The 27,273-nt window shown below is 35.1% G+C and overlaps 4 protein-coding genes and 1 long non-coding RNA gene across 7 annotated transcripts in view; 1 reads left to right on the top strand and 4 right to left on the bottom strand.

Annotated features, from left to right (window-relative positions):
- LOC119066483 overlaps positions 1 to 27,273 on the top strand; it is a 274,825-nt gene that overhangs the window by 36,231 nt on the left and 211,321 nt on the right. The gene's annotated exons all lie outside the window — the stretch shown is intronic.
- On the bottom strand, positions 998 to 2,008 carry LOC119066478 (60S ribosomal protein L26). The gene is made up of 4 exons (XM_037168983.1): positions 1,878 to 2,008; positions 1,465 to 1,650; positions 1,259 to 1,399; positions 998 to 1,192 (listed from the first exon to the last, which is right to left on the bottom strand). The coding sequence occupies exons 2-4, from the start codon at positions 1,630 to 1,632 to the stop codon at positions 1,049 to 1,051; spliced, it is 453 nt and encodes a 150-aa protein (XP_037024878.1). The 5' UTR covers positions 1,633 to 1,650; positions 1,878 to 2,008; the 3' UTR covers positions 998 to 1,048.
- On the bottom strand, positions 5,685 to 7,940 carry LOC119066475 (salivary glue protein Sgs-3-like). Its single transcript, XM_037168981.1, has 3 exons — positions 7,740 to 7,940; positions 6,616 to 7,080; positions 5,685 to 5,931 (listed from the first exon to the last, which is right to left on the bottom strand). The coding sequence occupies exons 1-3, from the start codon at positions 7,792 to 7,794 to the stop codon at positions 5,732 to 5,734; spliced, it is 720 nt and encodes a 239-aa protein (XP_037024876.1). The 5' UTR covers positions 7,795 to 7,940; the 3' UTR covers positions 5,685 to 5,731.
- LOC119066477 (salivary glue protein Sgs-3-like) lies at positions 12,677 to 13,722 on the bottom strand. The gene is made up of 4 exons (XM_037168982.1): positions 13,570 to 13,722; positions 13,228 to 13,477; positions 12,957 to 13,162; positions 12,677 to 12,893 (listed from the first exon to the last, which is right to left on the bottom strand). The coding sequence occupies exons 1-4, from the start codon at positions 13,619 to 13,621 to the stop codon at positions 12,691 to 12,693; spliced, it is 711 nt and encodes a 236-aa protein (XP_037024877.1). The 5' UTR covers positions 13,622 to 13,722; the 3' UTR covers positions 12,677 to 12,690.
- Positions 17,357 to 25,989, bottom strand: LOC119066480. Of its 3 annotated transcripts, none has more exons than XM_037168989.1 (4): positions 25,744 to 25,989; positions 19,324 to 19,406; positions 17,805 to 17,961; positions 17,357 to 17,736 (listed from the first exon to the last, which is right to left on the bottom strand). In XM_037168989.1, exons 1-4 carry the CDS (start codon positions 25,790 to 25,792, stop codon positions 17,531 to 17,533), a joined length of 495 nt encoding a protein of 164 aa, XP_037024884.1. In that variant the 5' UTR covers positions 25,793 to 25,989; the 3' UTR covers positions 17,357 to 17,530. The 3 variants fall into 3 exon arrangements, 2 of the variants coding, with proteins under 2 accessions (XP_037024884.1, XP_037024883.1); XM_037168988.1 differs by lacking the exon at positions 25,744 to 25,989 and adding an exon at positions 19,485 to 19,650; XR_005085753.1 differs by lacking the exons at positions 17,357 to 17,736; positions 17,805 to 17,961; positions 19,324 to 19,406 and adding exons at positions 23,922 to 24,419; positions 24,500 to 24,656; positions 25,598 to 25,680 and having other exon boundaries at positions 25,744 to 25,969.

The raw sequence follows: 27,273 nt of genomic DNA, 5'->3' as shown, positions 1-27,273 counted from the left end.
AGAAGTTGAAATGTTTAAGTGCTCCGATATCATCGCATATGCATTCAAACCCCATAAGTCCCTATTTGGTCACGTACGCAACAGATATAAGGATTTGTACGGGGATCAGTCGCAGAAACGACTGTTCTGATGACTCGTTTTTCTTAATTCTTTGAATACACTTGTTAACCTTCTGACTGGTCCTCCTGTTTGTGTTGAGGCACAACTGGTACAGAGCTCCACTTCTTTTCTGCGAATGATCAATTACTGAAGAATGACTCTTCAAAATAGACAGTAAGGAAGGTACACTCAGGAACTCAGTTGCTTGAAGGACGTGGCAAGAGCTCAATTTCGGTCAATGATGTTAAAACGAATCGAAGAATGTCCCATTAAAGGCTTAGTTGCGAGGAAACTATTTAAAAAAAATCCTAACTGCAAATCTGGTGCTTTGTTGACGTTCCAAACCTATCTACATCTTCAGGCAAGACCCTCAAACTTTGCCTTTGTATCTAGTATCTCGGTGTTTCTCAAGGCTACATGAGCTGACAATACAGTCTTGGTTGTTTAACACTACAATCGAGTAGTGGTTCTTATTTCCACATATAAGAAGTCAGTCACCTAATGACCCGATTTTCAACAACTTTGAGTTGTCACTCCCTATTTCTTTCAATTTTTGTTTTAAATGCGACTTATTGCGTCCAGCTCAATGTCGTACTCATCTGAACGATTTTGATTGACCCTGGAATTGTGCAACGAAGAAATTTTGAGTTCGAACATGACCAAATCGACGAATTGGTGATAAATGAGGGTACACGAGGGCTTACTGATTTTGTCGTCTTGATAACCAACACAAGTCTGAAACACCCATCACTTCGGCAGTTCAATATGTTTATCAGACCAACTTTATGGAAACCGTTTCCCGATTGAGCCTTTCGAAGCTAATTCAAAAGCGCAACACACATGAGCACTATGGACACAATCGAATCGTTACTCCGCCCATTGAAATGAAACGCAAAAGTTTTGATTTCCTCCGTTAATGTAATTTTAACCGTAGAAAATACATAAAACCTTAAGCTGTTTCCATTGGTGCAGCGGTTGTTGTTTCCTCAGTATATTTTCCCTTGTCCTTGCCAAGAGCGACCAAACGTCCCTTAGCTCTACGTTCAAGAATTGATTTACGATCCTTGTCCATCTTCAATTTTACGATAACGCACTGCAAACAATAAAATTGACCGGTTATCACAGTCCGTCACCGCCATCGGGCCACAAATTAATTTACCTTTGAAGGATGGATGCCGACTGGGGCATTTGTTCCGTTCGTCTTCTCACGTTGGATGCGCTCGATGTAAACTACGAATTTCTTTCTGTAGACTTGCATCACTTTGCCAACTGTGTTGCTCTTGTAATGACCACGGACAACCTACACAAAGTCAATTTAGTTAACACCGTTCGGGGAACTCGTTAAAAAACACCAATGAAACTCACTTGCACTTCATCATCTTTACGAATTGGCATGTTGCGAACATTGTACTTGGATTTCAACTCCTTCGACAATGGTGCAGTCATCAATTTCCGTCGGATATGTGATGGAGCACTGAAATGTCTCTTGCGATTCTTGCTCCGATCGGAAGTAACGAATTTGTTGAACTTCATTTTGATAGCAGTGGTTTCCTGCAACGAAAATATTTTCAGTCAAGCCTACTGGAGACGTATTCCACGCCATTTATTGTTGGGAAAATGAGGTTAGAATTTGTTATTGGAAAATATTTGCCGAAATTTCGGAAATTCGTCGGAAAATTTTATGTCCCACGACAGTAATGCCGTTGATGCACACATTAACGATTGATTCGAAATTTTGGGCAAGAAAATAACTACAAAAATTAAGAATTTCTGCTCACCAAACAGCCGTATTCTGCGAAAACAACACGTGAAAGAAAGACAGCGGATAGGATTGCCCGATGAATTGGAATGACATTTCCAGCATTTCCAATTTTCCAACGATGTGCGCCATCTGTACGAATCAGTGCCACATCACTCATTGTGATAATGTGAATTTAAAAAATGGCGCGCATGTTTTCTTACGTATGCATGTTTTGTATGTGTTTTTGTTTGCAGGAGAAACGTTCTAATGCGGAATTTCACATTGATCATGTTGCATTGGAGCCCGTAATTTTGACAACTGTTGTTGCACTAAAAACAAAATGTAATTAATTGACTTTCACTATTTGAACACAATGTCATCACTCAAAAGTAATTGTTTTTCATCAACACGAAAATCGAAAACATTTTTACATCAAAAATGTCAAGTTTCACTGACAAGTTAATTCTTCACGGACAAAATCGGCCGTGCAGAATCTAACCTCACAGTTAACTTTGACAGTATTAACTGAGCGACTAAAGTTAACGTCAGTGAATGAAATACGCGCCTTTGAACTAACTGTATACTTTTGACAAAAAAAACGGCGTGAGTGAAATCTCAGGGAAAAATTAACCGATTTTCGTATGTATGTGTAAGTAACAGATAGGGCAGCGCGAACACTGGTCCAAAGTCAAAAAATATTTCGAAAATATGAATACCATTCCCATTTGTTAGACCATTGTTCATGAATTTTACCATGTTTAGCATCAATCGAAAGGTAATTGAAAGTGGCTATACTTTGACATCCTTGTGAACTTTTATGAGCGTTAAAAGTCAGTGGCACTCGAAAACATAATAATACGTTTCATTTCAAAATGTTTATGAGCTGATCAATGAATATTCAGATTGTCGGAATAGCTCAATCAAAAGACAATTTTTTTAGTTTTTGCCAATATATTTCGTCCTCAATTCGAGAACATCATCAGGGCTGTAACAAAAACATTTCATTGATAACAACACAAATCATAGCTGTATAAAGAGACACAATCCACGATCAACTACCAGCTCATGGACTACAACATAATAAGCCAACTGTAGCAATTCCGTATTCCAGAGGCTTGTTTGAAAGTCTAAAATCAATTTGCAAAGAACATTTTACCACAGTTGGTAGAGGTGACAACAATGTTAAAAAATATTGTTTCAGTAGGCTGAAAGATAAGACAGTCAAGTTGGAACAATCTAATGTTGTTTACAAAGTCACATGCTCTTGTGATGCCATTTACATTGGACAAACGAAACAGAAATTGAAAAGAAGAATGTACCAGCATAAATACAACGCCAAGATCAAGAACATTGATCATAGTGCCATCACCGAACATGCTGTTACATTAAATCATGAACCGAAGTGGGATGATGTAGAAATCCTCGAATTTGAATACAACAAGAAGAAACGTTGTGTTTTGGAAATGATCCACATAAGGAAGAACGCAAATTGCATCAACAAGCAGAAAGAATCAGGTTTTCTATCGACTGCATACAATAACATCATTTGAATTGTCGCGCCGAATGAGAATGCCATTAAAGTTTTGTTAATCGTACTTTTGTGAAACGGATGGCAAAGCTTTTCTAGGAAGTGGTTCTTTATGCTTTCAAATTACTGATGTCATTTTGCCGGTTGTTGTAGAAAGTGTTTTTTTCTGGTTTTGTTAATGTTTTTGACGAAGTGTTTGTTTCTGTAAGTTGATTTTGCTAATGTAGTGCCAGTAGCATTTTCTTATAATTTGTTTTTATAATTTATACAGACGGAACATACACAGAACTTTTGTTATGGGCAGTTTTTGCTATTTTGTATGAATGTAGTTATAACATAGGTACGCTGTGTCTCTTTATACAGCTATGATTTGTGTTGTTATCAATGAAATGTTTTTGTACAGCCCTGATGATGTTCTCGAATTGAGGACGAAATATATTGGCAAAAACTAAAAAATTTGTCTTTTGATTGAGCTATTCCGACAATCTGAATAATGCGTTTCATATTTTATTTTGCTTTATTTTCGGTTGGTCGACTTCGCGACAATTTGTAAGTTATGAAACTGATTTTTCTAACATGAAATACATTGAGTGTGGTATCGTTAGAGAGGTGTTTGACTATTAACTTTAATTTCGATCAAAATATGTCCTCTCACTGAAAAATATTCCCGACTAGAATTGTCATTTATTTATTTAAACAAGCGAAAAAAAAGACTGCTCACAAAGGCGCAGTCAGTAAAAAAACGATCTTTTCATCAACAAATAAATATTACAATAAATAAAAATCATCTACTCTACTTCTCCCTAATGTTCTCTCACTGAACTTTTGTAAGGAAACGGTGTCAGAGAGTGTGTGAAATTTCGTGAAAAGAAAAATTTTCTATGGGGAAGTAACCCGACCTAATGAATGCTGTTCTGAGCTTCCAATAGATCCCTGAATCGATGTGTGTTCAATTTTTTTGGGTGTATTTCGGAAAAATTTCTTTTTTTTAAGACCAAAAAGTTAATATTTGCCTTGTCAATTATAATATGGTCATAAATCGGCGATAAGTACGACTATAAATGACGATATTAGACTAGCGATATGTTCTCGCACACTCACCGTCGAATTCATGCTCGAGAAACCGTTTCTCTTCAAATTGGCCGCTGTGGTAACGTTAGATTATTGTTCGAACAGAAACGGATTGCATCTTCGGAACAATTGTACCATTTCCACACTGATAAAAAAAATTCGTCAACATACATCCAGTATGTATGAAATGGCTGGCAGACAGCTTCATTTCTGCCTTACTTCGGATATGTATATTCCAACGTCTGGCAAGTATATCGTACATGTTTGACGTACAAACATACGAGTGACAAGAATAGTCACGAGCAGTACGTATGACTATACGTCGGACATGTACGATATACATGTCAGACGTTGGATATACATGTCAGACGTTGGAATATACATATCCGAAGTAAGGCAGAAATGAAGGTGTCTGCCAGCCATTTCATACATACTGGACGTAAATTTTTTATCAGTGCAGTTAAAATTTCTCAGCAACAAACTTTTTTCAATAAAATCGTTTCAAGACTGTCTATTATTATGTTATATCATTTTTGTTGTTGACGTTCATCAGAAGTAAGTGATTCGAACGTAGAACGATCAGAGGACATAGAAATTCGTTGAGAATTACTCAAGTTGTCGTGTTTACAAGCAAAATATTGGGACAAACAATTACGTTTTTCGTAACATTTCATACAACTTTTTGGACAAACATTGAAGGGTATTTTCTGGCATAAGACCCTGACTTACAGTCAAGGGAATTAGAGAATTTTTAGTGCATTTTAGTTAATTCCTAAAGATGCTCCATTGATTTATTGACTTTTCGATAAAATTAAAAGCGCAAAATGTTCTTCAATTTTAAAAATAGATTGAATTACTGTCTCTTATGTCGGCCGATTTCGAATTAACTGATTGTAATCTAGCTTGTGTTTGTTATCGTTGTGTATCGTAATTCGCAAATGATAACAACTTTAGGAGTTTAATCGGTGAGAGAAGGTGTATTAGTCGCTCAAGTAAAAGATGAATTGCACTGATTGCACTCTATTAAACGAGACAAGACCACAATTTAGAAAATTTAGAACAATTCGGCATCAAAAAGGATGGATATTGGATATTTATGGCTTACATCAAAAATCAAAAAATTATGTGTTGTAAGAGCAACAATTTTTTCATGAACAAAGGTTATGTTCTTAGATTCTTGTAAAAAAGGACGAGTCGGAAAAGGAGCTACACTCTCAAAAGAGAACCTGAATTAAACAAGCCAAATAAAATTAAAATCAAAAAATTTATTTTCACAAAAAAGTCCACCAATTTTAACGAATTGTAAAAGTAACGAAAAGTGAACTTAATAAAATTACTAACGAAACTGCATACTTCGTACCACCGTTGCATCCATCATATGCACACAATCGACAAAATTCTGGATCTTCTCCCTCATTTGCATCGCTGCAAGTTTGATCGGACGTTTCTTGAATCGGTACACATCCACGGTTTACCTGCACCGAGTCTCCGACTAAAAGTTGAACGAAAGAAAAAAAAAATTCAAAAAACTCTGCGAATAATTGAATCTCAAAATCAATCATCCCGAATGTCAGTTCGTTTGATTATTTTTAATAAAATCTAGTAATGGTACCTTACTTGGTAGGAAAATCCCTAGATACCTAGATTTCATCGAACAAGAAATAATGAAACGTGTTGTGAAAAAAGAGAAATTTTAAACGAGGAAAATTTTAACATTTTTGTGCTAAAACTAGCAACTAGTACATTTCCACACAGTTTCGAAGAAAATCTGTCGCCCGGCTACACAGACAGTCTGACAATGGCGTAAATTATCATATAATCTGTTACTTCTTTTGTTTAAGAGTGACATAGTGTTATATGCAAGATCTATTACTTCATGAGTACTCAGTACTCATACATTTTACATTAAGAGAAACGTATCCACAGTTCGTCTATCATCGCTTTCGTCGTTATCGAAAGCAGATGACTTCAAACGTTTATTAGAATTAGCCGCACATGAAATCTTCGATTTATAGTGTCGTCGTATCGAACGGATGCGTGAACGGATTTTTTTAAAACCTTTTTTTAGATGTACAGAAACCAGCGAAACAATCAATACGGTTAAATTGTTAGAATAACGGGTATCTCTCTTAAATTAGTCTTAAAAAAACTAATTTTTTCCCAGCATTTACTTTACCTGTTTGATGGACAACGAAACATTGGAACCCTTCAAGCGATTGGCGTACACGCTGTACAAATTTTCGTCCCGAGAATTCAGGTGGACTCACTGGAATTTGTGGTGTTGTCGATGGAGGAGTAACAGGTGGAGGTTGTGTTGTGATAATGGGTCCATCAACTGTTGTGTCTGTAGGTGGAGGCGAGGGTGGAAGTGTTGTATCTGTCGGTGGAAATGTTGTATCTGTAGGTGGAAGTGGTGTATCTGTTGGAGGTAGTGTTGTATCTATTGGAGGTACTGTTGTATCTGTTGGAGGTGTTGTTGTGTCTGTTGGAGGTGTTGTTGTGTCTTCTGGAGGTGTTGTTGTAGTGCTAGTAGTTGTGGTGGTAGTGGTGGTTTGTAAACTACATTGCTCTAACGTATAAGAGTCCAACTCATTCGGATTTGGGCAATTCCTGCACACGTGACATTGGAGTTGAGCGTTACCTTAACAAAATTGAATCAAGTTAGAATCTTTGGCTTTGATGAATGTTTCCGGCATTGGAAAATAAATTTTTAATGAGAGTTAGTTGCTTTGCGGAAACTTTAAAAACATTTTGCAGAGACATGTAACATAGCTAACGAATGATGTAGCCTGGTAATGATAGCTGTTCGCCAATGGATGTATAAAACTCAAAATTAAGATTACAAAGCTCCAGTTTACTTTGGAAGCCGTCAGCAAATTAATTTCGGTCGGCATCACAGGGTCCCGGCTCTCCTGCCCTGTCTGAATGCCGAATTCACTGAGATCACACATCGACATCCATTTAGTTCTATGAGAGGTCATCGGTGATTTTTCGATCAAAATGTCCAGTCCCATCAACATGTGAACGAAAATATTGAGCATTGACATCGGATTACTCATAATTGCGCAGTTAATTTCTTAAAAATATTTTCACTTTAATCCGCCGAGCTTAATCTGACAGACGGTGATTGATTCATTGACTTCATAAAAATATTACGAAATGCCCAACACAAAATAATGGTTTTAGCATGACTTGAGCTCAGGTTTAAGATACAGACACAGACAGAAAGCATTTTCCTTTTTTTGCATTACACTGCACAACATTATCCGAATTCATTCGTACAAAAATTACCGGTCTTACCTATCGTCACTGATCCGATTAAACTGAGCAGAGTCAAAAGTATTATCTTATCCATCGCTGGATTACCAAATAGTTTTATCGAATTACAATTACGATGAAATTCAATACAATTTTCATTCACTGATGCTAAGTATTTCTTGGCTCGATGAGTGTTAAACGGTCGAAGGTAATTTTCGTAATGATTTGCGGTAGTTTAGAATTCATGTGGTATATATGCGGTTTGATGATATGAAAATATTGATAATGAAAATTGATTTAATCAACAAAATTGATCACTTGTTAACATACGTATATTGAATTCGTCATCAATAGCATGCCGAGCAAGGCGTTAAAAAGAACTCTGATTCAGTCTAGTTTCGGAAATTCGGCACAGTGGAGTGTATCACAGTAATTGAGATAATCTAATGGTTGGATGATGTTGGGGGCATGTGATTTTAGAGATCAAGTCTCTCTATGATTTTACCTAATATTCTGCAAAGTTGAATTACAGATGAATTTCGATTATCAATAATTATAATGTGCTTGTGAGGACAACGGAAGTCGAAGACATGTGAGGTCTCAAATGAAATAATGGGAACAGTCATCGGTAATGTTGGTAATCTCTCGATAACGAAAAAAGTGCAACAAACAAATCATGACTAATTCTAATCTATAAAATCAGAATATAAAAAACTTATGATTCAGTAAAAGGAATAAAAAAATTGGACAATGCCACACAAATCCTTCATAATCCATTATCATTTTCGCTCGAGAACAAACATTAAGACCGCGTAAAATCGCCAAATATTTCAATTTTAGTCAAATATTGAAGTCACATTTTGGTCTAATTGATGTTATCTGACTAGAACTACATGCTAGCTTATCTCCAAACGATGTTAATATTTGTTGAACCGAAAGATAGATACACCAAAAACGTTGTAAACGGTCAATCAAAGTGGGGAAGTACCAATTATCTACTCATTTTGAACAAAACGTAAGAGCTTATCGAATGAAAATTTTCACGCGGAATGTTTCTAGCAAGTTTTGGCGACAAAAATTGTTAGGTTATAGCGTCTCTCCTGTTATTCTAATGTTTACGATTGTTTACATTTCTCGAAATTATTACCATTGATTTAGCTCACTGTACTAAATAGGGAGTTATGTGATCACTAGAGAGTTGAGTGATCACTAGAGAGCTAAGCGAGCTGTGACTCACTTCTAGATTAAATGGATTAAATGGATTAAATGGTATTAAATGGATTTAATGGATTAAATGGATTAAATGGATTAAATGGATTTAATGGATTAAATGGATTTAATGGATTAAATGGAATAAAAATTGGATTAAATGGATTAAATAGGAAAAAAGTTCATTTTACCAAATACTGTAAAAGTCTTAAAAATGGTTGATTTTGATCGAACCAAGTACTACAACTCATAGTACAATGTTAAAAAGCGAAAAAATCCACTTTTAGGAGTTTTTGGTGTAAAGTGGATTAAATGGAAATGGATTAAATGCACGGAAAACTCATATATGCACCCCAGACGAAGAAATCGGGAACAGCTTCACGATTATAGAACATTAGTTGTGTGCTGCATATTGGTCTGAGGATCATACAATGCCCGCCTAATGAATATTGTTGTGTGCTGGATATTATTTGTCAGCGTGCAGGTCTTAGCAGTATGCCTGTTTTATAATATAAAATGACGCCATTTTTTTCAATTCAATAAACAACCTAATTTATCGTTTAATAGAAGAAATTGATTTAATTAACTTTATCAATTTTATTTGCGTTAGCAAAAAAAACAAAAAAACTTTTTCAAATTTTTTTTTTTCAATTTTATTATTATTATTTGTTATTAGCCGTAGATTTATATTTAAATTCATCATATTAAATTGCTAACAGAATTTTTTTGCTTACATTTTTTCCGGTCACCCACCCAAGTACGGACCGCGACCATCGATGCTTAACCTCAGACAACGACTTTACCACTGCTGCTATACTGCTTGCATATAGTGGCAGTCTTATTTTGAACCGTTGTTACTTTGCTTTATGCAGCACACAGGCATATTTATACCTGCATGCTGAATATTGACTAAATGAATAAAGTCGTCCGCATTTAGAATGGGTTATACAACAACATTTAATTGAATTTATTTTCTATGAAATGTAGTACTTCTCCCCACTAAGCAATGTCATCGGATATTATTATTTTAATTCTGAGCCTGGTTCTGAATTAGAGGTTTTTTCAATGGTTCTACAAAAAAACTGTTCACATTAATAGTGAGCATCTATTACGCGAATTAATAAATTAAGATTGGCTCACCTAGTTTGTGTATATTACGTAGGTGGAAGCACGGGGTTTCAGGGGGTTTCGAACATTTAGTTTTTTCATGTTGCAGATATTGCAGTGTCAAATTCTGTCCAAGATGTGACATATTTGCAAGGTATTGGCCTTTTTCACAAAGTATAATCAGCGTAACCTTCGTAAAAAGAATCTTGAATCTGACAAGAGCACGTGTGCCAACGTGTAAAAAACAAATGTTCAAAACCCCCTGCTGAACCGTGGCGATCCTCTTGTCAAACGGACAGTACATAAACAAATCCCATCATTTATTGCTGAATACCACCAACTATTTCTGTTAACATTTCAAAAGCCTTTAACACCGAAAATGGATTTAAAAGTTCGTTCGTCAAAATTTCTATTGAAATGCATAAATGTAACATTATCATTGTATATTAATTCGGTAAAAATAGAAATAACTTTAAATGAAGGAATAAAATTAGATTTGATAATCATCTTTATGCGTATGTTCTTGAGATCTTCCTTTTATTTCATTAAAACAATAAATTTATTGTTGCATAGTCCATTCTAAATACAGACGACTTTATTCATTTAGTCAATATTCAGCATGCAGGTATAGTTCGATAGTACCATTTAGTCAATATTCGGCATGCAGGTAAAGTTAAGTAATACATCCCACAACTAATTTGAAGATATAATTCAGCACACAGCAAATATATACCTGGGAACCTCACAATATTCCTACGAGCTGAATAATATTGTTGCCGGAACTATATTTTGAAAATATTCATATTACATGTTTATTGTAATACAACACACGGGAACATTATTCAGTCTGCAGCAAATATATGCAGCACACAACAAATGTCGAATTTGCCGAATTTTCCGTGTGGAAGTGCGTCACCCCTCGGAGCTAAGTGATCACTAGAGAGCTAAGCATAGAGGTAGACTACCTAGAGGAATTATGACCCAGAATTCATTGAAAAATTATATCACGCACACCACCAACACGGAGCTAAGCGATCATTTCAAATTGCATAGGCGGTTGTTATGAATTTAGCGAGAATTGATTTAGCTCACTGTACTAAATAGTAAATACTAAATAGCTAGAGAGCTAAGTGATCAGTCGATAGCGTAAAGTGATCATTAGAGAACTAAGCGATGATTAGAAACCTAAATGATCAATATAGAGCTAAATTTACTTAGGGCCCTAAGGAACTTAGTAAATTTTGGGTATTTTCAACTAAATTCTCTATAAAATTGGTGCCTAGATGACACAGCCAGTAATGTAAAGTAACAAGATCAAAATAACAACAGAAGATAAGGTCTTGTGCAATGTACATTATACGCGTACACTAATTTCAAAGATGAAGGAAAATCATTAGGGAGTAAAATAAAACCGAAATGAAAACTTAATATCAGCGAAGAGTGGAAAGTGATTCGTAGACAGATGAAAGACTTTTGAAGGTGAATAACTAATTATCTTATTAGTTATTAGAACCTCTTCATTTTTCAACACCCAGGTGTAATGTCACATTGGAGGAAATAACATCACCCTGGTCTAATGGTCTAATGTCACATTGGAGGAAATAACGATTTGAAAAACGGATTCTAACGCACCCGTTTTCATATTATTTTGACAAAAATAATGAGTGCGTTCAAGATAAATCGACAGATTTTGAAAAATCGACCGTACCTGGTATGTACGTTATTGTGCCAATGACATTTCGCGAAGAAAATTAACTTTCCACAGGCAGGCAAGCATCTTCAATCTTAACGTTTTCGACAGAGTTATATAAAATCTTCTACTTCATTTAGTTTTAACATACAATTAGCCTGACCTCATAGCATATATACATACGATCTTTGTTGACCCATGTTTCAAAGAGTTTTATTCCTAGCCAAAGAAACGTCCATCTTTTAAACTTTTCTATTTCCTCACCGATTTAAAGCCAAGAAAATTTGTGGTGGTTTTCGTATATTCTTAAAAATTTTCCCACACAAAAAAATTCTATTTCACCATATCAACAACTGGACACATCTAAGTGAACAAAAAATGTCGCATGGCACTAACAACACTCTCCAAATTCGAGTAAAAGGCGTTTAGCTGAAAGTATTTCACAGTAGAAATAGGTCAATCACTTGTATTTCCAATCTAGCTTTTCTAACGGAAGTTTTCCCATTGCTTATCGCGCTAAGACACAAATTTCTGTTTCAAGTAATTTTTAGCCAAGACGAAGATAAATTCGTTATTTTATTTATAAGACTTGAACTCATGATACTACATTAATTGCAAGATATAAAATTTTGATGTGCAAAAATCTACCTATTTTGATCAATCAAATTATAATCAATTATACACCAAATCACCACATTTGAATCTAATCTTCAACACAAATATTTGGAATGAAAAATGATTTCGCAGTTTGTCTTACTTCTTATTTCCATAAAATTTATCAAAAGCACAATGGTCAAATTGAACGGCCAATTTCCATTCAAAGCTTGAGAGCTTTAGAGCTTTTTTCTACAGAGTGCAAAACTGGCGATTTCTTCGAAATGCGACCAGATGGCGCTCGAACACCATGTTCGCATCCAGAATCATCTACTAATGCCACTTAATATCTCACTGAATGAATGAAAAATCGAATCAATTGATGAATGAAATTTATCGCAAAAATCTTATGGATACAATTGTCGTGAGCAATAGAACTACTGATATCGAAGTATTCCGCGACGTAGCATTACATTCGTTGTTCTGACAAATGCGACAACTTATTGGAGTAATACCATTATTCGCTCGGACGCATGTTTCGTGTATCGTATTGGCCGGAACCACACATCCACGAACCACTTCTGTTCTATCGCCAACTGTAATAAGAACGATCACTCTTAGTCAAATTGTCAGCGAGAGAAATACTGGAGATCAATTACCGGTTCTTCCAATGCGAAAACAGTGGTGTTGACTTCCAGTCGTTTGGTGGATCAACTTCCTATATGGTGGACCGAGTGAAATTTGTGTTCTATCACTATTTTCGTCCGATAGATCCGTTGATTTATCGGTCGTCACTTCGATGATTGATTCATTTATCAGCAAATCGTTTTGTGAGGACGAATTAGATATTGTGGGCGGAATGATACTGATGGAAAAATACAACAGAACTTTCGGAAAAAAATTTGAATTTCGAAAGTTTCTGTTTTTTACCTTGTGGTGGTGGCGGTCGGCGGTGTATTTGGTGTTGAAGGTGATGTGTCCGGCGTCAAAGTTGTTGTGTCCGGAGGCAAATTTGTTGTTTCCGGCGGCATAACTGTTGTCTCCGGTGGTGGAGTTGTCGTACTCAGCGTCGTAGTTGTAGTAGTATCAGGTGGCGACACAAAATCACATGGTTGAGACACCATATCGGCGTCAATGTATGGACAATCCGTACAGACGTAGCAGGATAACTGTCCATTTGCTGCGTGGAATTTTTATCCGAACGATTTAACCGATTGAACATTGATCGAAAAACACAATTCTCTTCTCTAATCACAACACAATTTCACTTACCTATACTAAAAATGCTAATCAAAACTAATGCCATCATTATCTGATCCATCATCGAGTGTCGTGTCGTTTCGTTTAAAATATTTCAGTTTTACTTAATTGGAATCTAGAACCGTAATGATTTAGCGTTCAGGCCGAAGTGCCCTACCATTCAAAATTTGTTTTTTTGTTGTGGGTAAAATTGATAAAATTGCCATTTCCATAAATTCGATAAATTGATAACGATTTAAGTTCACAATAGATTTTTGTTTCATTCCGCTTAGATAAGTGTGTGCATTTCGACTGTCTACCTGGAATGTTAATCCGGCTGAGACATTTTCTGAGACATAATTTAGTGAGTCGATTTGATATTATATCGAAGAAAAGCGATGATTGTCATCCATATAATTAAATAGAGAGCGGGTATATAGTGATGGTGATGACCGATTTAAATAAATTGTGCAAGCGAAAAAACGATCCAGACACTGAGGCAATCGTTCAAGTCAGTGTACTTTCTACTCTACATTCATTTCCTATAATACGCAAATACAGTCGTTGCGTATTTTTATTGATGTGGACTTTGAAACCAGCAAAACAAAGTTATTTCTCAATGACTCGACGAAAGTGTTTTCGAGTTGTCGCCTGGATTATAGTTCTTTTTTGTCACCGTCGTACAACGTAGTATATAGAACACGGAAATCTCCGTTCAAAATTTCAAAATTTAGCTTTCATTTTATATTGCACAGCACACGGTGGTGCATACCATTTATTTACGCAACTTGAAGACCTATTAGGGAGATTACTATTTTTACTTATAAGTTGACGTAAAAATTGAATTGCCTGTGTAAGTTGAAAAGTATAGTTTTCGTGTGAAACTTGATGATCCGAGGCGAGGCCGAGGTCAATAGAGACATGAAAACGAGACTTTTCAACTTTTATCCCAAGTTTTGTAATGGATTTTACATGCTTTTGACACCTAAACCAAATTTCTTGTTTTCCCTAGGTTACCACTTTTGACTCTAGGGAAAACAAAAGCATGTAAAAGATTTTGCCCGTGAAGTACTAGTGAGTGAAGTTTAGGAGAATTTCATTGAAGTTTGTTTATAAAATGGATCTCATGCATCTCACCCAACTCCTCAACGTGCAAGCTTTAATCTACTATTAAGTCAAACCGGCAAATTAAGAGTGTGATCGCGAAATTTTCGAAAAACTTTGGGACAAGGGGTCACAGGTATTATTGATTTATAGCTCATTCGATTCGTTGACTTGTTGCGAAATTGTTTCGTCGATTTAGGGTTGACTTTCAGTCGTTGCAGTGAAACTTATCCAAGGATCTTTTTCCATGGCATGATACTGAAGAGGTTAGACTATCTTACCATACCACGGCTGTCCTCAACGAAGATAAAGTTTTTTGAAAATGTACCCACAAAATGACTTCAGAACTGAGTTCTATGACCTAAATAGAGATCGAAACCACTTTACTTAGTCTTCAACTAGATCCTTCCCCATAGTCGACTGTGAAAAAAACGATTTTTTCCATACATTTTCAAGATTATTCTGAAAGCGCAGAAAAAAAATTGTTGCTTTATGACGTTTTAATATTTTTAATCGATAACGACCGTTATTCTGAGCAAAAAATTGCTCTACGGCATGTCTGTAAAATTTTTCGTTTTTTTATGAAGCAACTATCATGTACCAAATTGTACTGAAATAGGACTCTAAGCTGACTTGAAAATCACCTATTTCACCTAAAATCAATGAACAGCCAACATAGACCTTGGGGTGTGTACTCAAAATGGACGTCTCTACAAGACCTTCAAGGCTAGTTAAAAGCAAGAAAACGATTTGGGCCCCTTTTGGCAGACCCTTACTTCACGACCTCGAGCGTCGACAACAAAATGAGTTTCACCAAACGTAGTACTACATTTTCCTCGCCACAGTTCAACAGAATGATCTATAACTCAATAATATCAGTGACTCTTAAAGGCATTAAATTTGCCGATTTCACTCTAAAGTGGTCTTTTTCCTGAATAAATGTATCAGTGTCCTCAACGGTGTAGTATTACATATTTCCTAGAAAGTTCTCTTATTCAATATAAGGACCTTTCAGTGTTGACCCTTACAAATTAGGCATTTGAGCGACATGCATCGAATCAATTTATAGGTCAATTTCTGTTTTATCAAATTCTTTTTATTTATCGTTATCAATACACTCAAGTACATAATTTATAATAAATTACAATTATAATAACCATATGCGTATTGCAATTGCATGCTGTATGAGGCTCTATTTGTATATTTTAATAATTCAAGTTAATGTGCGTTTAGACATGTTCACTGAAAAATATCAATAGATAACCTTAAGGACGTTTCAAATGCCATCCACATTAAAGTAATTTAGGAACGAACGAAACTTAAGTGACTTGAAGATGATCTAATATCGATAAGCGATGAATATCGACTGATAATTTGATTATCGAATTATCAGTCGACAATTCTGCCGTAATTTGCTTGAAAGACGTAGTGAATAATTCAAACAAATGATTTTTTGTGTAAAATTTTCATTGAGTCTCTTATGCAAATTGTACGGCAGAATTGCCGATTATCAGTCGATATTTATCGATTATCGATAAAAAAATCGATTTCTTCAAGACATTGATAATCGATCCTAAGGAAATAATCGATAATTTTATCAATCAATTGAATTATCAAACAAGCCTTTGTTCGTTTTAACGGAAAAACAAAACAAAAAAAAATCGAAATTTAACTTCAACCTTGCAAAGAAGACTAGTTACATACACAATTCAATTTACACAAATTTTGTAAAACTGGTGGCTATTACAAGTACTTTCGGTTACTTTAATATGCAAATTGATGAAACAATTTCCGAATTGAAAGTGTCTCAGAGAGACACTTCAAGATCAAACTTGTAGAATAATATAATCGTTTGATGGGCAGCGGAACTCTGACACACGCTATACAACATTTAATTTTAATTCAATTTTCGAAGGGCATAAAGTGCATTTCAAACATTTTATTGCACATCACAGACACAACAACGGACAGCTTTATACAAGAAGCTTTATTACAATTATGTGACTTGCCAGTTTTTAGATTTTATAAATTTTAGGTGGGTGCAATCAATCAACTCAAATGTTAACTGTTCGTTCGTAGTACATCGATTTTCTGGTAAGCAATTTGTAGCTATTAATTTTGCCATTTACTTCTTACAATAACATGGAATATGTGTTGATGAGGACATTAAAGCTTAATAATAGATCTCAATAGTCAATAGTGCATGCTAACTCGTCGACATTCTTTTTTAATCGATGTAATCGACATTGTAATGTCTCTAAAATGCACAGACTTTTTTGATCAATTTTCCCAATTTCGAGACGCGCAGGGTGGGGAAACATAGCTTCATTGTAATGCAGGGCCTATTTTCGATAATTTAAATTATCGAAATTATCGAAAAATTCTCTAAATTCTCCAAAAATTATCGAAATTCTTAAATTTACTTTTGTAGAATTTTGATAATTTTTCGATAATTTCGATAATTTAAATTATCGAAAATAGGCCCTGTTGTAGTGACATGATGAGATACTTCCGGTACCGTAAATTTCTTTATGAATTTCCCATTTTATTGAAATTCGCAACTGACCGTATAGGCAGCTCCCATATCAACTCGGCTATAATATGACAATTAATTGAAAAGAGAGATCGACCGTCATTTTAAAATGAAAGCAAAATAAAATGATCGAGTCTGGTTTTTGACAATTGAATTTCCATTGTCAAAAACCAGAGTCGATCATTTTATTTTGCTTTTACCTTAGAAGGCGATGGCAAGCCGATATTTTTTTCATCGATAAAAAAATCTTCCTCTATTGACAAGCTGACTTTTACTGTTGTGTACAAAAACTTCTCCTCCGATACTTTCCTTAATTCTAACGTCAAAAAAATTTAGAAAAAATTCTGTTATAGCTGATTAAAAGACAAGGTGTTTGAATACAGCCACCACTGACGCAAATGCAATCAGCATACCGAGCACAGAATTATGCGTCGAACCATTACATCCATCTACATCGCATAAGTAACAGTCAACATGTGCATTGTTTCTGGAAAACCGGCTTGCATTACACGGTAATTCATTAGCAATCTGGCAACGGCGTACGATTGTCACATGGTTGTTTACTGAGAGACGCAACGACGGGAAGAGTATTAGTTGTAAAATGTTTAAAATTGTGAAAATAGAAAATTACCGTCAGTTCCGACCAATTTCTGACAAATCAACTTCACATCGACTTCATTTTTTAAAATACGACCGTGAAAATCAGACGCTTTGAGCAACCAGTGACGGTGATTATAGTTACGTAGTTCCTTCTGTTCCTGTTCCATAAGCCTGTCGTAGTCACAATCCTGTAAATATTATAGAAAATCATGAAAACATTCTCTAACAAGCAAGGCTAATTGATGCCTCAACAGTTTATCAATAGTATTTGGGAATGGAATGGGTTGGGTTTTTCTACCATTTGTGCACAAAAAGAACACTCTCCAATTGGTTCCAATGACGTCTGTGGCGATGCTGTAGCCGCTTGACAAAAAAAATAAAAAGCGATGATGACGTGTCAGGTTTTTGTGCAGAATGTCTATCGGGTGCCGTAAGCTACAGACCTCTATCACCTATATTGTTAGTTACATATCGTAGAAGGATAAAAAAATGTAATTTTTGTCTTCCTTCGATATCGTACTAAGTATAGGAAGTTGTGGAACTCATGGCACCTCCTGCACCAGCAGCTGTCTATTTTCCATTACTTTTCATTTTTTGTGAAGTCGCTGTAGCAGCACCATTCGACATCGTTGGGACCACTAGATATGTGTTTTGAACTCAGGGCACTGGGACCTATCTAACGTACTGCGCCACTATTTGTTTACAAAACCATTGTTGCCTAGCGAATTTAAAGGTCTGAAAACATTCACATTTTTGCGCAACAACAAGAGCACTGAAAGGAGCTCTGACAAAAGCACTCAGTCCTCTTGCAATGTTGAAATATTGAAATAGACCTTTGAATAGGACGAACAAAGACCGATCGGCATGTTAACCTGTTACAGACGGCTGTCATCTGTTATCGACAACGACAGCAATAATAAATGACAAGCTCTGACTGATGAGGTCTTATATAGCAAAAAGCATGTTCAAAACAAATGAAATAAAAGATTTCTGAAATCAAACTTTGAAGATCTTCGATCAAATGAAGTAATAGATCAGATAATAAAGCTGTTAATATGCCTGCCGTCTGTGGCAGGTTAACAGAAATATCATTGTGAGGAATAATTGGGGAAACCAAAATCCCTCAGTAATGCAAATATGTCTTCTAACAACAAGTTTTCCGAAAATCATCAATATTCGCAAACGTTGAACCGCATTCCATTACTGGAAATCAATAATTCCTCCAAACAACTGCCAAAAACGACACCACTCCCATTTATCTCATTATGTCGGCAGTGATTCATAAATGAGGTCATATTTAACAACATAAACTTGACGAGGGAGTAAAGCACGCAATACATTACGTCATGGTACTGTGAGTTCTTTTGTCAAAGGAAAAAAAAAACATTTTCCCCTTTCATTTTCTGATATGCATCTTCCCTCACTTTATAGTAATACACGTATACACTTCAAATGCTTAAATATCCCCCCGACTACAAACACTTCGTTTATCATATTTCCCAGAAAAACCGTTATTTTCAAATGTCTCCGACTGTAAGTTTTAAACTCACCAAAGCTACTAAATTTGGATCCGTCATGTTTCCACATCGTGGGTTTGAATCTGAATCACAACTAAAGCACTTGATAGCCAAACCTTTAAAAAACAAATTTCATTATCAGTTAATTATAAATTCAAAAAAAAAAATAGAAAAAACAACAAATTTTCACTGACCCGACTGAATCAACAATGCAATCACAAATATCTGTATCGAAGCACACATGTTACTAATTAGATTTTATACGCTCACTCGGCACCTTATTATAATTAGAAAATTTTTAAATATTAAAATATTTGGAGAATACTGTTTCGTTTCGTCTACTCTTCGCAGAAGTTCACATCAGACTAATTCCATAAACCAACGACCAACTAAAGTTGACGAAGAAAGTGTATGCCATTCCGGAGAAAAGGCATCATTGTGAACTGTTTTCGCATCCATAGTCACACGATCATACCATATAATCTGTTAAGCAAAATAAATCTATAGAAAAAACCCACCCTCCTCGTAGTTGTGTTTATGTTCGCACACAAATTGCTAACAGACAGAATTTTCTGTCTTCGGAATGTATATGTTTTTCGGTGACTTATTTATGCTGTGTTGGTGTGAAGGAAACTGTTTCCGGCGCCAATTGGGGGACATGAAAAAGATAAAATCAAATCAAAACGCACAGCATCACCCAAACGAAATTTTAAATCGAAATGAGGGTCGGTTATACGTCGGAACTGGTGCAGTACATAAAAATGAAAGTTTCGATTGAATTTTGTGCATAATTTCTGGAATTTGCATCGTTAGAAGCTATTCAATAATCTCCTGCTAGGACCACCAAGACTAAAGAATTACATTTCCCTCACAACCAAACTCATTTTCATTTTCATTTCAATAAAGTAGAAAACCAATGTCTATTGCCTGAAACAAATGAAAGGATTAACTTTCATTGAAACTGTATAGTTTCCACACCCGTTGATATAATTAGTCCAGTTTGGCTGCAAAACTATGCTTTCGCATTGTTTTCGTGCAATAATACACGACTCGCCTTGTAAATTCTTACGATATGCGAAACTTATATCTGTGTCAGATGTACTTTCTCTCCCCTTCAGTCGTTTCGATGGCGCCAAAGTGACTCCACTCAGAGATTTACTATTCGACAGACTGGCGCCTCTTATACGTTTCTTTACACATCGACACACATATACACTGGAGAACATTGAATGTTGCACATTGTCGGTTGTGAACCCTCTCATGTTTTCCAACAAATTTTACTGTAATTCGTTGATTGTAACAGTTTGAATTTGCTACATTTTATAATGGGGTTGATCATTAAAGTCCTTCATCCAGCTATTATTCTTGGTGTTTTGAGAAAGCACAGCCGATGCAAAATTGTTTCAATTATTCTGTCGAAAGTTTTTAACGAAAATATTGATGAAGTTACAAAAATTACAGATTTTTGCAGTAAATCGATGAGAGAATTTTATCTTCAATAACAGTTTCTTCACATCCCTTTATTTGAACATTAAGTAGTATGGATTTGTACTAGACAAAAGTCTAGTTTACATTCATCTGTAATCGACGGCGACGACAAAATTATACGATAAACACTCAATAATGTGGTCGTACTATATAGCAAACGGTATGTTAAAACAATTGAAGTAAAAGATTTTGTTTGATTCGCTTTGCTTACCATCGCTGTGGATGACTAAATGTTTCGCAAATTGTTTGATCCGACATGAAATCAGGGATTTTACTGAAAATAGTCCCTGGTTTGACGGTATTTTCAACGATGTCGATACACAGGACTGACCTGAACCTTGACCTGACTTGAATCCTAAGTTTGAAAGCTATCATGTCGGGTCAGGTGTGAAATATTTGCATGAAATTTTCAGGTTACCTGAAACCTGATCTGAGGATTTTGTAAAATTTTCAGATTTGGCTCAATTTTACCGCGTTCGACTCACGAAAAGACTTACCTTCTATACAGAAACCAGTTTCTGTAACTCGTGATACTGAACAATAGTTCAGTGTAAGTCATGTACGCCTGTTGCAGCTATATCTCGTAAACTAAATCTAGACACTAGATGACGTAGAGAATGAAACAATTTTTATTAACTTTGGAAGTTAGTTTTTATTTCGTCACATCGAATAGTCATATTATCAACACATTTAGCTTGATTGGAGTTCCGAATTAGTGACCGAATGAAGAGGGCAATCTATAAATCCCGTTAGTCTTTGTCATAAAGAATCATTAACCTCGTAGAAGTCGTTCAAATTGACGCCACAGAGTCTATCGTTCCTTGCGTTGAGCTAAACAGAGATTGATAGATGTTTCTCGTGCGAAACTTAATTCTAAAACAAATTTATTTGTGGCCTTGATTTGACTCCTTAATTTTAAATTTCTTAATTTTTAAAACGCAATCATCAAAATCAAGAAGAAAAAAAAACAATTATTTATAATACGAATGTAAGGGAAGCGCATCAACACGCTACAACCTCGGCTACAACATTGAAATTGATTTTATTTTATTTTTTTCAATTTACTGTACAGACACTATTCTACAACGAAAAGTTTATTATAAACTGATTCTTGACAATTCCCATGAATAGTTTATTTATACGAAGAAATCGATTCAACTTAAATGCTAAAAGATGATTGAATGAAAAATACTCACTTATGTGTAACGGATTTTTTCCAGCGATTTCAAACATTAAACACGATTTTTAAAAATTTATTTATAGAGAGAAATTACAAGAATTAATCGTAGTATTGTCCAATATATGGATGTTGATTGCTGTTTTTTTCTCTGTTTCTAACGGTATGACCTTGAGCATTCTGAAATTGAAAGAATACACCAATTCCGAGTGTGGTGCATTTTATTCGAATTTTAGTCGATTTTTGAAAATATCGGACGCACACCTAACTAACAAAAACTTTGCACAATTTTGGAAACACAATTTTGATTACAGTTAGAGGCCGTGAAATTTCAGCACGAATTTGCTGCAGCTGTTTTCCAGGTTTCAGCTGATGCAAACAATCAATAAAAACTGTTTACATGTCTTTGCCGTCTTCTTTATACGGTTTTACCACATGCGTTTAGCAGCTTCAACCGTATAAGCAGTTTTGAGTGTATGTGTGGATCAGCTGAGAAACAGCTGAAGCAAACTCATGCTGAAATTTCATTGCCTCTGACTGTACGCTGACCTAGTAAAATAAATGGAATAGTCTGGCTGACTATTTTTGCCAAATGAATATCAGTAGATACGTAGAGTCTACCGCCAATTGTCGATTTTGGTTTGCAGAGTTTTTGGTATTGTCACTAATATATCAATCGTGCAAAATAAAATCTATTGTTTGCAAAGTCAGCTTAAATCCTAGACGCTAATTTTCTTGCTTTTTAATTGAGTGATTTATTTACATTTACAGTACTGTTACTTCATACGAAAACATTTCTTTTATAGTAATTCATTCATTTACAAATGTTTCAATCGTCCAATCAATCGAGATAGTAATATAATTTGTTTTATTGTGTACGCGCATTGTAAATGATACATTTAATAGTTATTTAGATCACGAGGCTCGGAAAACGATTTTTAAAAATTCGAGGAGAGTATCGTAACATGAGAATGCGTGTTTGTGAACCGAGATTTACCGAGTGTTATAGAGTGTAATGATCAGAGTGAGAAAACCGAAGAATTTAATTATAACTTGCCTTGGAGTACTTGTCAAAGTATTTGCTTCTCTTTCAACATGTTACGAGTGAGAAGACCGAAGGCCAGTTTATTATATCTTGCCTTGGAGTACTTGTCAAAATATTTCTTTCTCTTTCTTCATTATACTCTACTAATTAATTGTAAGCTGCGTTCACTTTTTTGATACTTTTTTCGCGTACACAATAAATCATCGTATTGCTTACTGGGTTTTACATCTCACATTAATACCTCGCTTCACTCGGTATTAATGGACGATTTAAAACGCAGTAAGCAATAATAAACTATTATTTTAAAAAAAAATCTGTTTACAGTCGTAGGACAATACGGCAACCATACAACACAATACTTGATTTTGTGGAATGTTTCCCACATAACAGTAAGGCTGTAAACTTGGGGAGGTCACGCAGATTGGCATTTTATTAGAAAGTTTACAGCCTTGCATAACAGAGCATTTGGTACAGATTTACATCGCCGCGACTGTAACTAGATGTTCTTTTGGTTGTTGGTGTTAAGAGGCATCGGTTCTCAGCTAAAATTGTAGCCTATATTTGCGTGTCTATTATTTCATTTTTTAGAAAAAATTTTCATTAGAATCCCTTTCGAAAAATGTACGGCCGCAATAACGACCACGAATTTGTTAGCTTTAAATAAAAGTTAGTTATTTGACCGTCTGAGAAACGTGAGTTTAACGAAATTTTCATAAACTGCTCAGATTTCTCAGGGCTGGTCAAATTGATGCAACCAAAACTAATTTTTATTCAAAGCTACCACATTCGCGGTCGTACATTATTGATTCTGGTGAAGAGATTCAACAAAAAAAAACTAAAATCCAGTTTTTAAAAAACGCCCAAATGTATGCTTTTCAGAAAAGCATCGGTGCCTCTTAAATAACAAAAACAAATATTTGTGGAAAAACAAATTCAATTGAAAATTCGATTCGATTTTTTGTTTTCTTCTTTTTTTGGTTTTACAAAGGTACTTCTGTGCACTTACAATATTTCTTTTCTCTTTTATCTGTTAAGAAGGCATAGTGGGTGAACCATGACGTTTTAATTAAATCTCATTTTTTTTAAACTTTCAATTGCAATATTAACAACTCTTAAACAGACAAATTTTCTTAAATACTCAAAATTTTGCTTAAGTTTAATTGAATCAAATAATTTTTCCTTAATTTTTTTTTTACAAACTTAAATGTCTACATACACTAACAATCACGACTGCGATACCAAATACCACACCGAAAGTCTGATTACTCGAAGAACCGTTACAACCATCCTTATCTTTGCATATCTCACACACCTCAACTTTATACTCATTAGAAAAATGTGCAGCCAATAGTGCGTAGCTGTCATTACACTCAACGTTCGCGAGTTGACAGCGCCGTACGACCATTCGGTTTTCTTTGTCTAAATCGGGGATGATGCAATTTCAAAAATTAAATTTCTTTCACCAAAAAATATCCGACTTTTGGTCGGTAGTGAATTACCGTCGGTGCCAACTAATTTTTGGCATACCATTGGGACAGAGTCAGTTTTACTGTTTGGTGGTCGGTGGTAATAAATGTCCGATATCCTTAACAGAAAATGTCTGCCTTCATTTTGAAACTGCCTTTCGAGTTCTGCTTGTTTCGCGTCATCGCATTCCTTGAACAGATTTTTGCTGAAAATTTACTTGAACACTTTGTTTTTTCGTTGAAATATAAAAGTCCTCTGGGCCCATCGAAATCTAAATTCCATTTTTCATGTAGAACACATAACTTTTCAGACGTAAGTTGCATGAGGGACCTAACGAAAAATTTGAACAAAGGAATGCTTCCAAAAATTTTCTTTTAATTTGTCTGGTTCAATTTTTCTGGTTATTGAAAAGTAACTGAAATCGACCAGTTTGTATGAAAATCGAGCTTATTGAAATAAATATCGATTTAGAATTCGTTTGTCATATGATGACAATAACAGCGACAAAAATAAGCACTCAGTTCATACTCATGTTCTCTTATATTGTGATAAAAAATGATAAATCAAATGAAGTAAAAGATTTGCAATAGACACTTATACCATAGGCCACCTGATTTAAGAATTCTAGAAGCACTTGTCGTTCTTCAAATGTTAAAAATGATGGCTACAACAAGACGTATTTTTGAGAATATTTGTCAGTAATGAATTACCAATAACGTTCTCTAGGCTACAACAAGAAACCCATTTTTGTAGAATATTTAATGAACAACGTTGCCCCGTTCGTTAAAATGACTGTTTGATCTGAAGTGAAATCTCTGCGAAAAATACGAGTCTCTTGAAACAAATTTGTAAACTGAAATAGTTAACCTTTCACAGACGCAGTTGTCTTGAAAACCCGAATTTTCTGCTTAGAACTTCTGTGACCTTGTGTCAAAGCACCTAGCAGGGGAATATAGGTTTTTTCACGTCAAATATTGTAGTATTTTGATACCAATTAGCAGCCCTAATGGTAATTTTGCAATGACATTAAGAAAACAAGGTATGTAAATATTCGCATCTCTATTTTTTTCTATTACCCTGCTAGGTGCTTTGGTTGTATACATTTTACGGTTATGTTTATGGTCTCATACCTGTGTTGGCACACTCTGATCATTCATTTTGTCACATTCTTTATCCATCTCAGATATACAATTAAAACATTTGATAGCCAGACCTTTAAAAACATAAAAAATATTTTAAACCAAATTTTTTATTTAAAATTTTGGTTATCACTGACCCGATTGAACCATCAAGGCTATCATAAAAACATGCATTGCAGTACACATGTTACCAATTAAACTAAATTCACTTCTCTCTCGTCACTTTAATTTATTTGGATTTTACAGTTTTTATAAAATTTTGAATGAAAAATTTCCTTCCTTGCAATTAAGCATCTAAAAATTGAATTCAGTATTTTCAACCTCTCTGTACAAAGTTTCGAGTCAGACTAAATCTCTGCGAGCATACATTAACGTCGCAGAAAACTGCTATTGTGAACTACTTTCACATCAACTGAACGACCACGCTTCATGTGCGGGACGGAAAAAACCACCCATTTGTACATGGTCACAATAAAATTGTTACATAAAATGTACGTCGGTCGAAGGACACATCTTTGCTGAGATTTTTTTTTCTTTGACAAAGTTTTGCTGTGATCAGAAGTGGACGGCGGAAAAAGTGATATTTGTGATGCAATGAAGTGGTATGAAGATGGCGGTTATGATGTGAACTTTGTGTAAACGAAATGAAATGAGTTAAAGAAAAGGGATAAAGTCGAGGGTATTCATTTCGTATAGCAAGCGGCTAGACAAACGGACATGAGAAATTGGTTTTAGACCAAAACTTTTAGTATGAATCGGGCTTAGCACTACGGGCCTACCGAAGTAAATGTCCTTCAGAGTAGCCATATGGAACGACGAGAGATTTAGTAGTAAAGTATACTATCGTATCAGTGAAAATGAAACAAAAACTTCGCAAAATGTTTTTGTTCGACAAAGGTTTTAATGTTCTAAAATTGTATTAACCAAAGACGGATAGACGGAGCATTACAACAGTTTTACTATGGGATCTACTACTTCATGTGATCTAAGTATTTTCAAGAGATTGGTGCCAATAAAATCTTATACTTCGATTTTTTGAACATTTTTTACATATAACAACATTAGTCCAGTTCAAAAAAAATCCTCACAAAAATATGCCTAAGGGGCCATTCATAAAGTGCGCACGCAGTGTGCGGTCATTTTTTGACCCCCTCCCCCCCGTTTCGCACGCGATTTTCCATATAAAAAGTTCCAATTTCAAACCCCCTCCTCCCTCTTAAGTGCGTGCGCACTATTTGAATGGCCCCTAAGTGAAATAGTAACACTCGTTTTTGGGTCAAATTTTTCACATAAGTTTCTCACAGAAAGTTCACCCTACACCCTACTGTTTTTGGGTCAAGATTGTATGAACTGACTATAATCAATGTTACATCTGCTTTGTATTGCACTGGTTATATTTCTTCACTATTCAATAGTGGTGACTGCTATTATCAATTTAAGTCTGATAATAAGCACATTATGGTTCCGCTTGGATATTTTTCGTTTTCATGTGTTGTAAATTTGCATTTCAAATTGAAGGCGACCTGGCAACAGTCAATTCCAAACTTTTTATACCCTTTACACTTCTCGTAGCTTAAAATACTGACCAAACATTTTCCCCACAGTTTACACCTTTTGTGGAAGTTATGTCTACAGTCCAATGGAATCATTGTAGTAATGACAGTAGA

The sequence above is a fragment of the Bradysia coprophila genome, chromosome IV, assembly GCF_014529535.1.
Source record: "Bradysia coprophila strain Holo2 chromosome IV, BU_Bcop_v1, whole genome shotgun sequence".
Taxonomy (NCBI): domain Eukaryota; kingdom Metazoa; phylum Arthropoda; class Insecta; order Diptera; family Sciaridae; genus Bradysia; species Bradysia coprophila.
This window is presented reverse-complemented; position numbering and strand designations above follow the sequence as displayed.

Bases quoted from the DNA above. Each gene is read 5' to 3' on its own strand.
- LOC119066475 (XM_037168981.1), bottom strand. From the start codon at position 7,794: ATGGATAAGATAATACTTTTGACTCTGCTCAGTTTAATCGGATCAGTG. The intron at 7,081-7,739 runs GTAAGACCGGTA...AATTTTGTTAAG, and splicing joins AATCGGATCAGTGACGATAG to GTAACGCTCAACTCCAATGT. The intron at 5,932-6,615 runs GTAAAGTAAATG...TTCAACTTTTAG, and splicing joins TTTCGTTGTCCATCAAACAG to TCGGAGACTCGGTGCAGGTA.
- LOC119066477 (XM_037168982.1), bottom strand. From the start codon at position 13,621: ATGATGGATCAGATAATGATGGCATTAGTTTTGATTAGCATTTTTAGT. The intron at 13,478-13,569 runs GTAAGTGAAATT...AATTCCACGCAG, and splicing joins GATTAGCATTTTTAGTATAG to CAAATGGACAGTTATCCTGC. The intron at 13,163-13,227 runs GTAAAAAACAGA...TTTTTCCATCAG, and splicing joins CCGACCGCCACCACCACAAG to TATCATTCCGCCCACAATAT.
- LOC119066480 (XM_037168989.1), bottom strand. From the start codon at position 25,792: ATGTGTACTGCAATGCATGTTTTTATGATAGCCTTGATGGTTCAATCG. The intron at 17,962-19,323 runs GTGAGTTTAAAA...TAATATTTACAG, and splicing joins ATCCAAATTTAGTAGCTTTG to GATTGTGACTACGACAGGCT. The intron at 17,737-17,804 runs GTAATTTTCTAT...TGCGTCTCTCAG, and splicing joins GAAATTGGTCGGAACTGACG to TAAACAACCATGTGACAATC.
- LOC119066478 (XM_037168983.1), bottom strand. From the start codon at position 1,632: ATGAAGTTCAACAAATTCGTTACTTCCGATCGGAGCAAGAATCGCAAG. The intron at 1,400-1,464 runs GTGAGTTTCATT...GACTTTGTGTAG, and splicing joins GTAAAGATGATGAAGTGCAA to GTTGTCCGTGGTCATTACAA. The intron at 1,193-1,258 runs GTAAATTAATTT...TATTGTTTGCAG, and splicing joins TCGGCATCCATCCTTCAAAG to TGCGTTATCGTAAAATTGAA.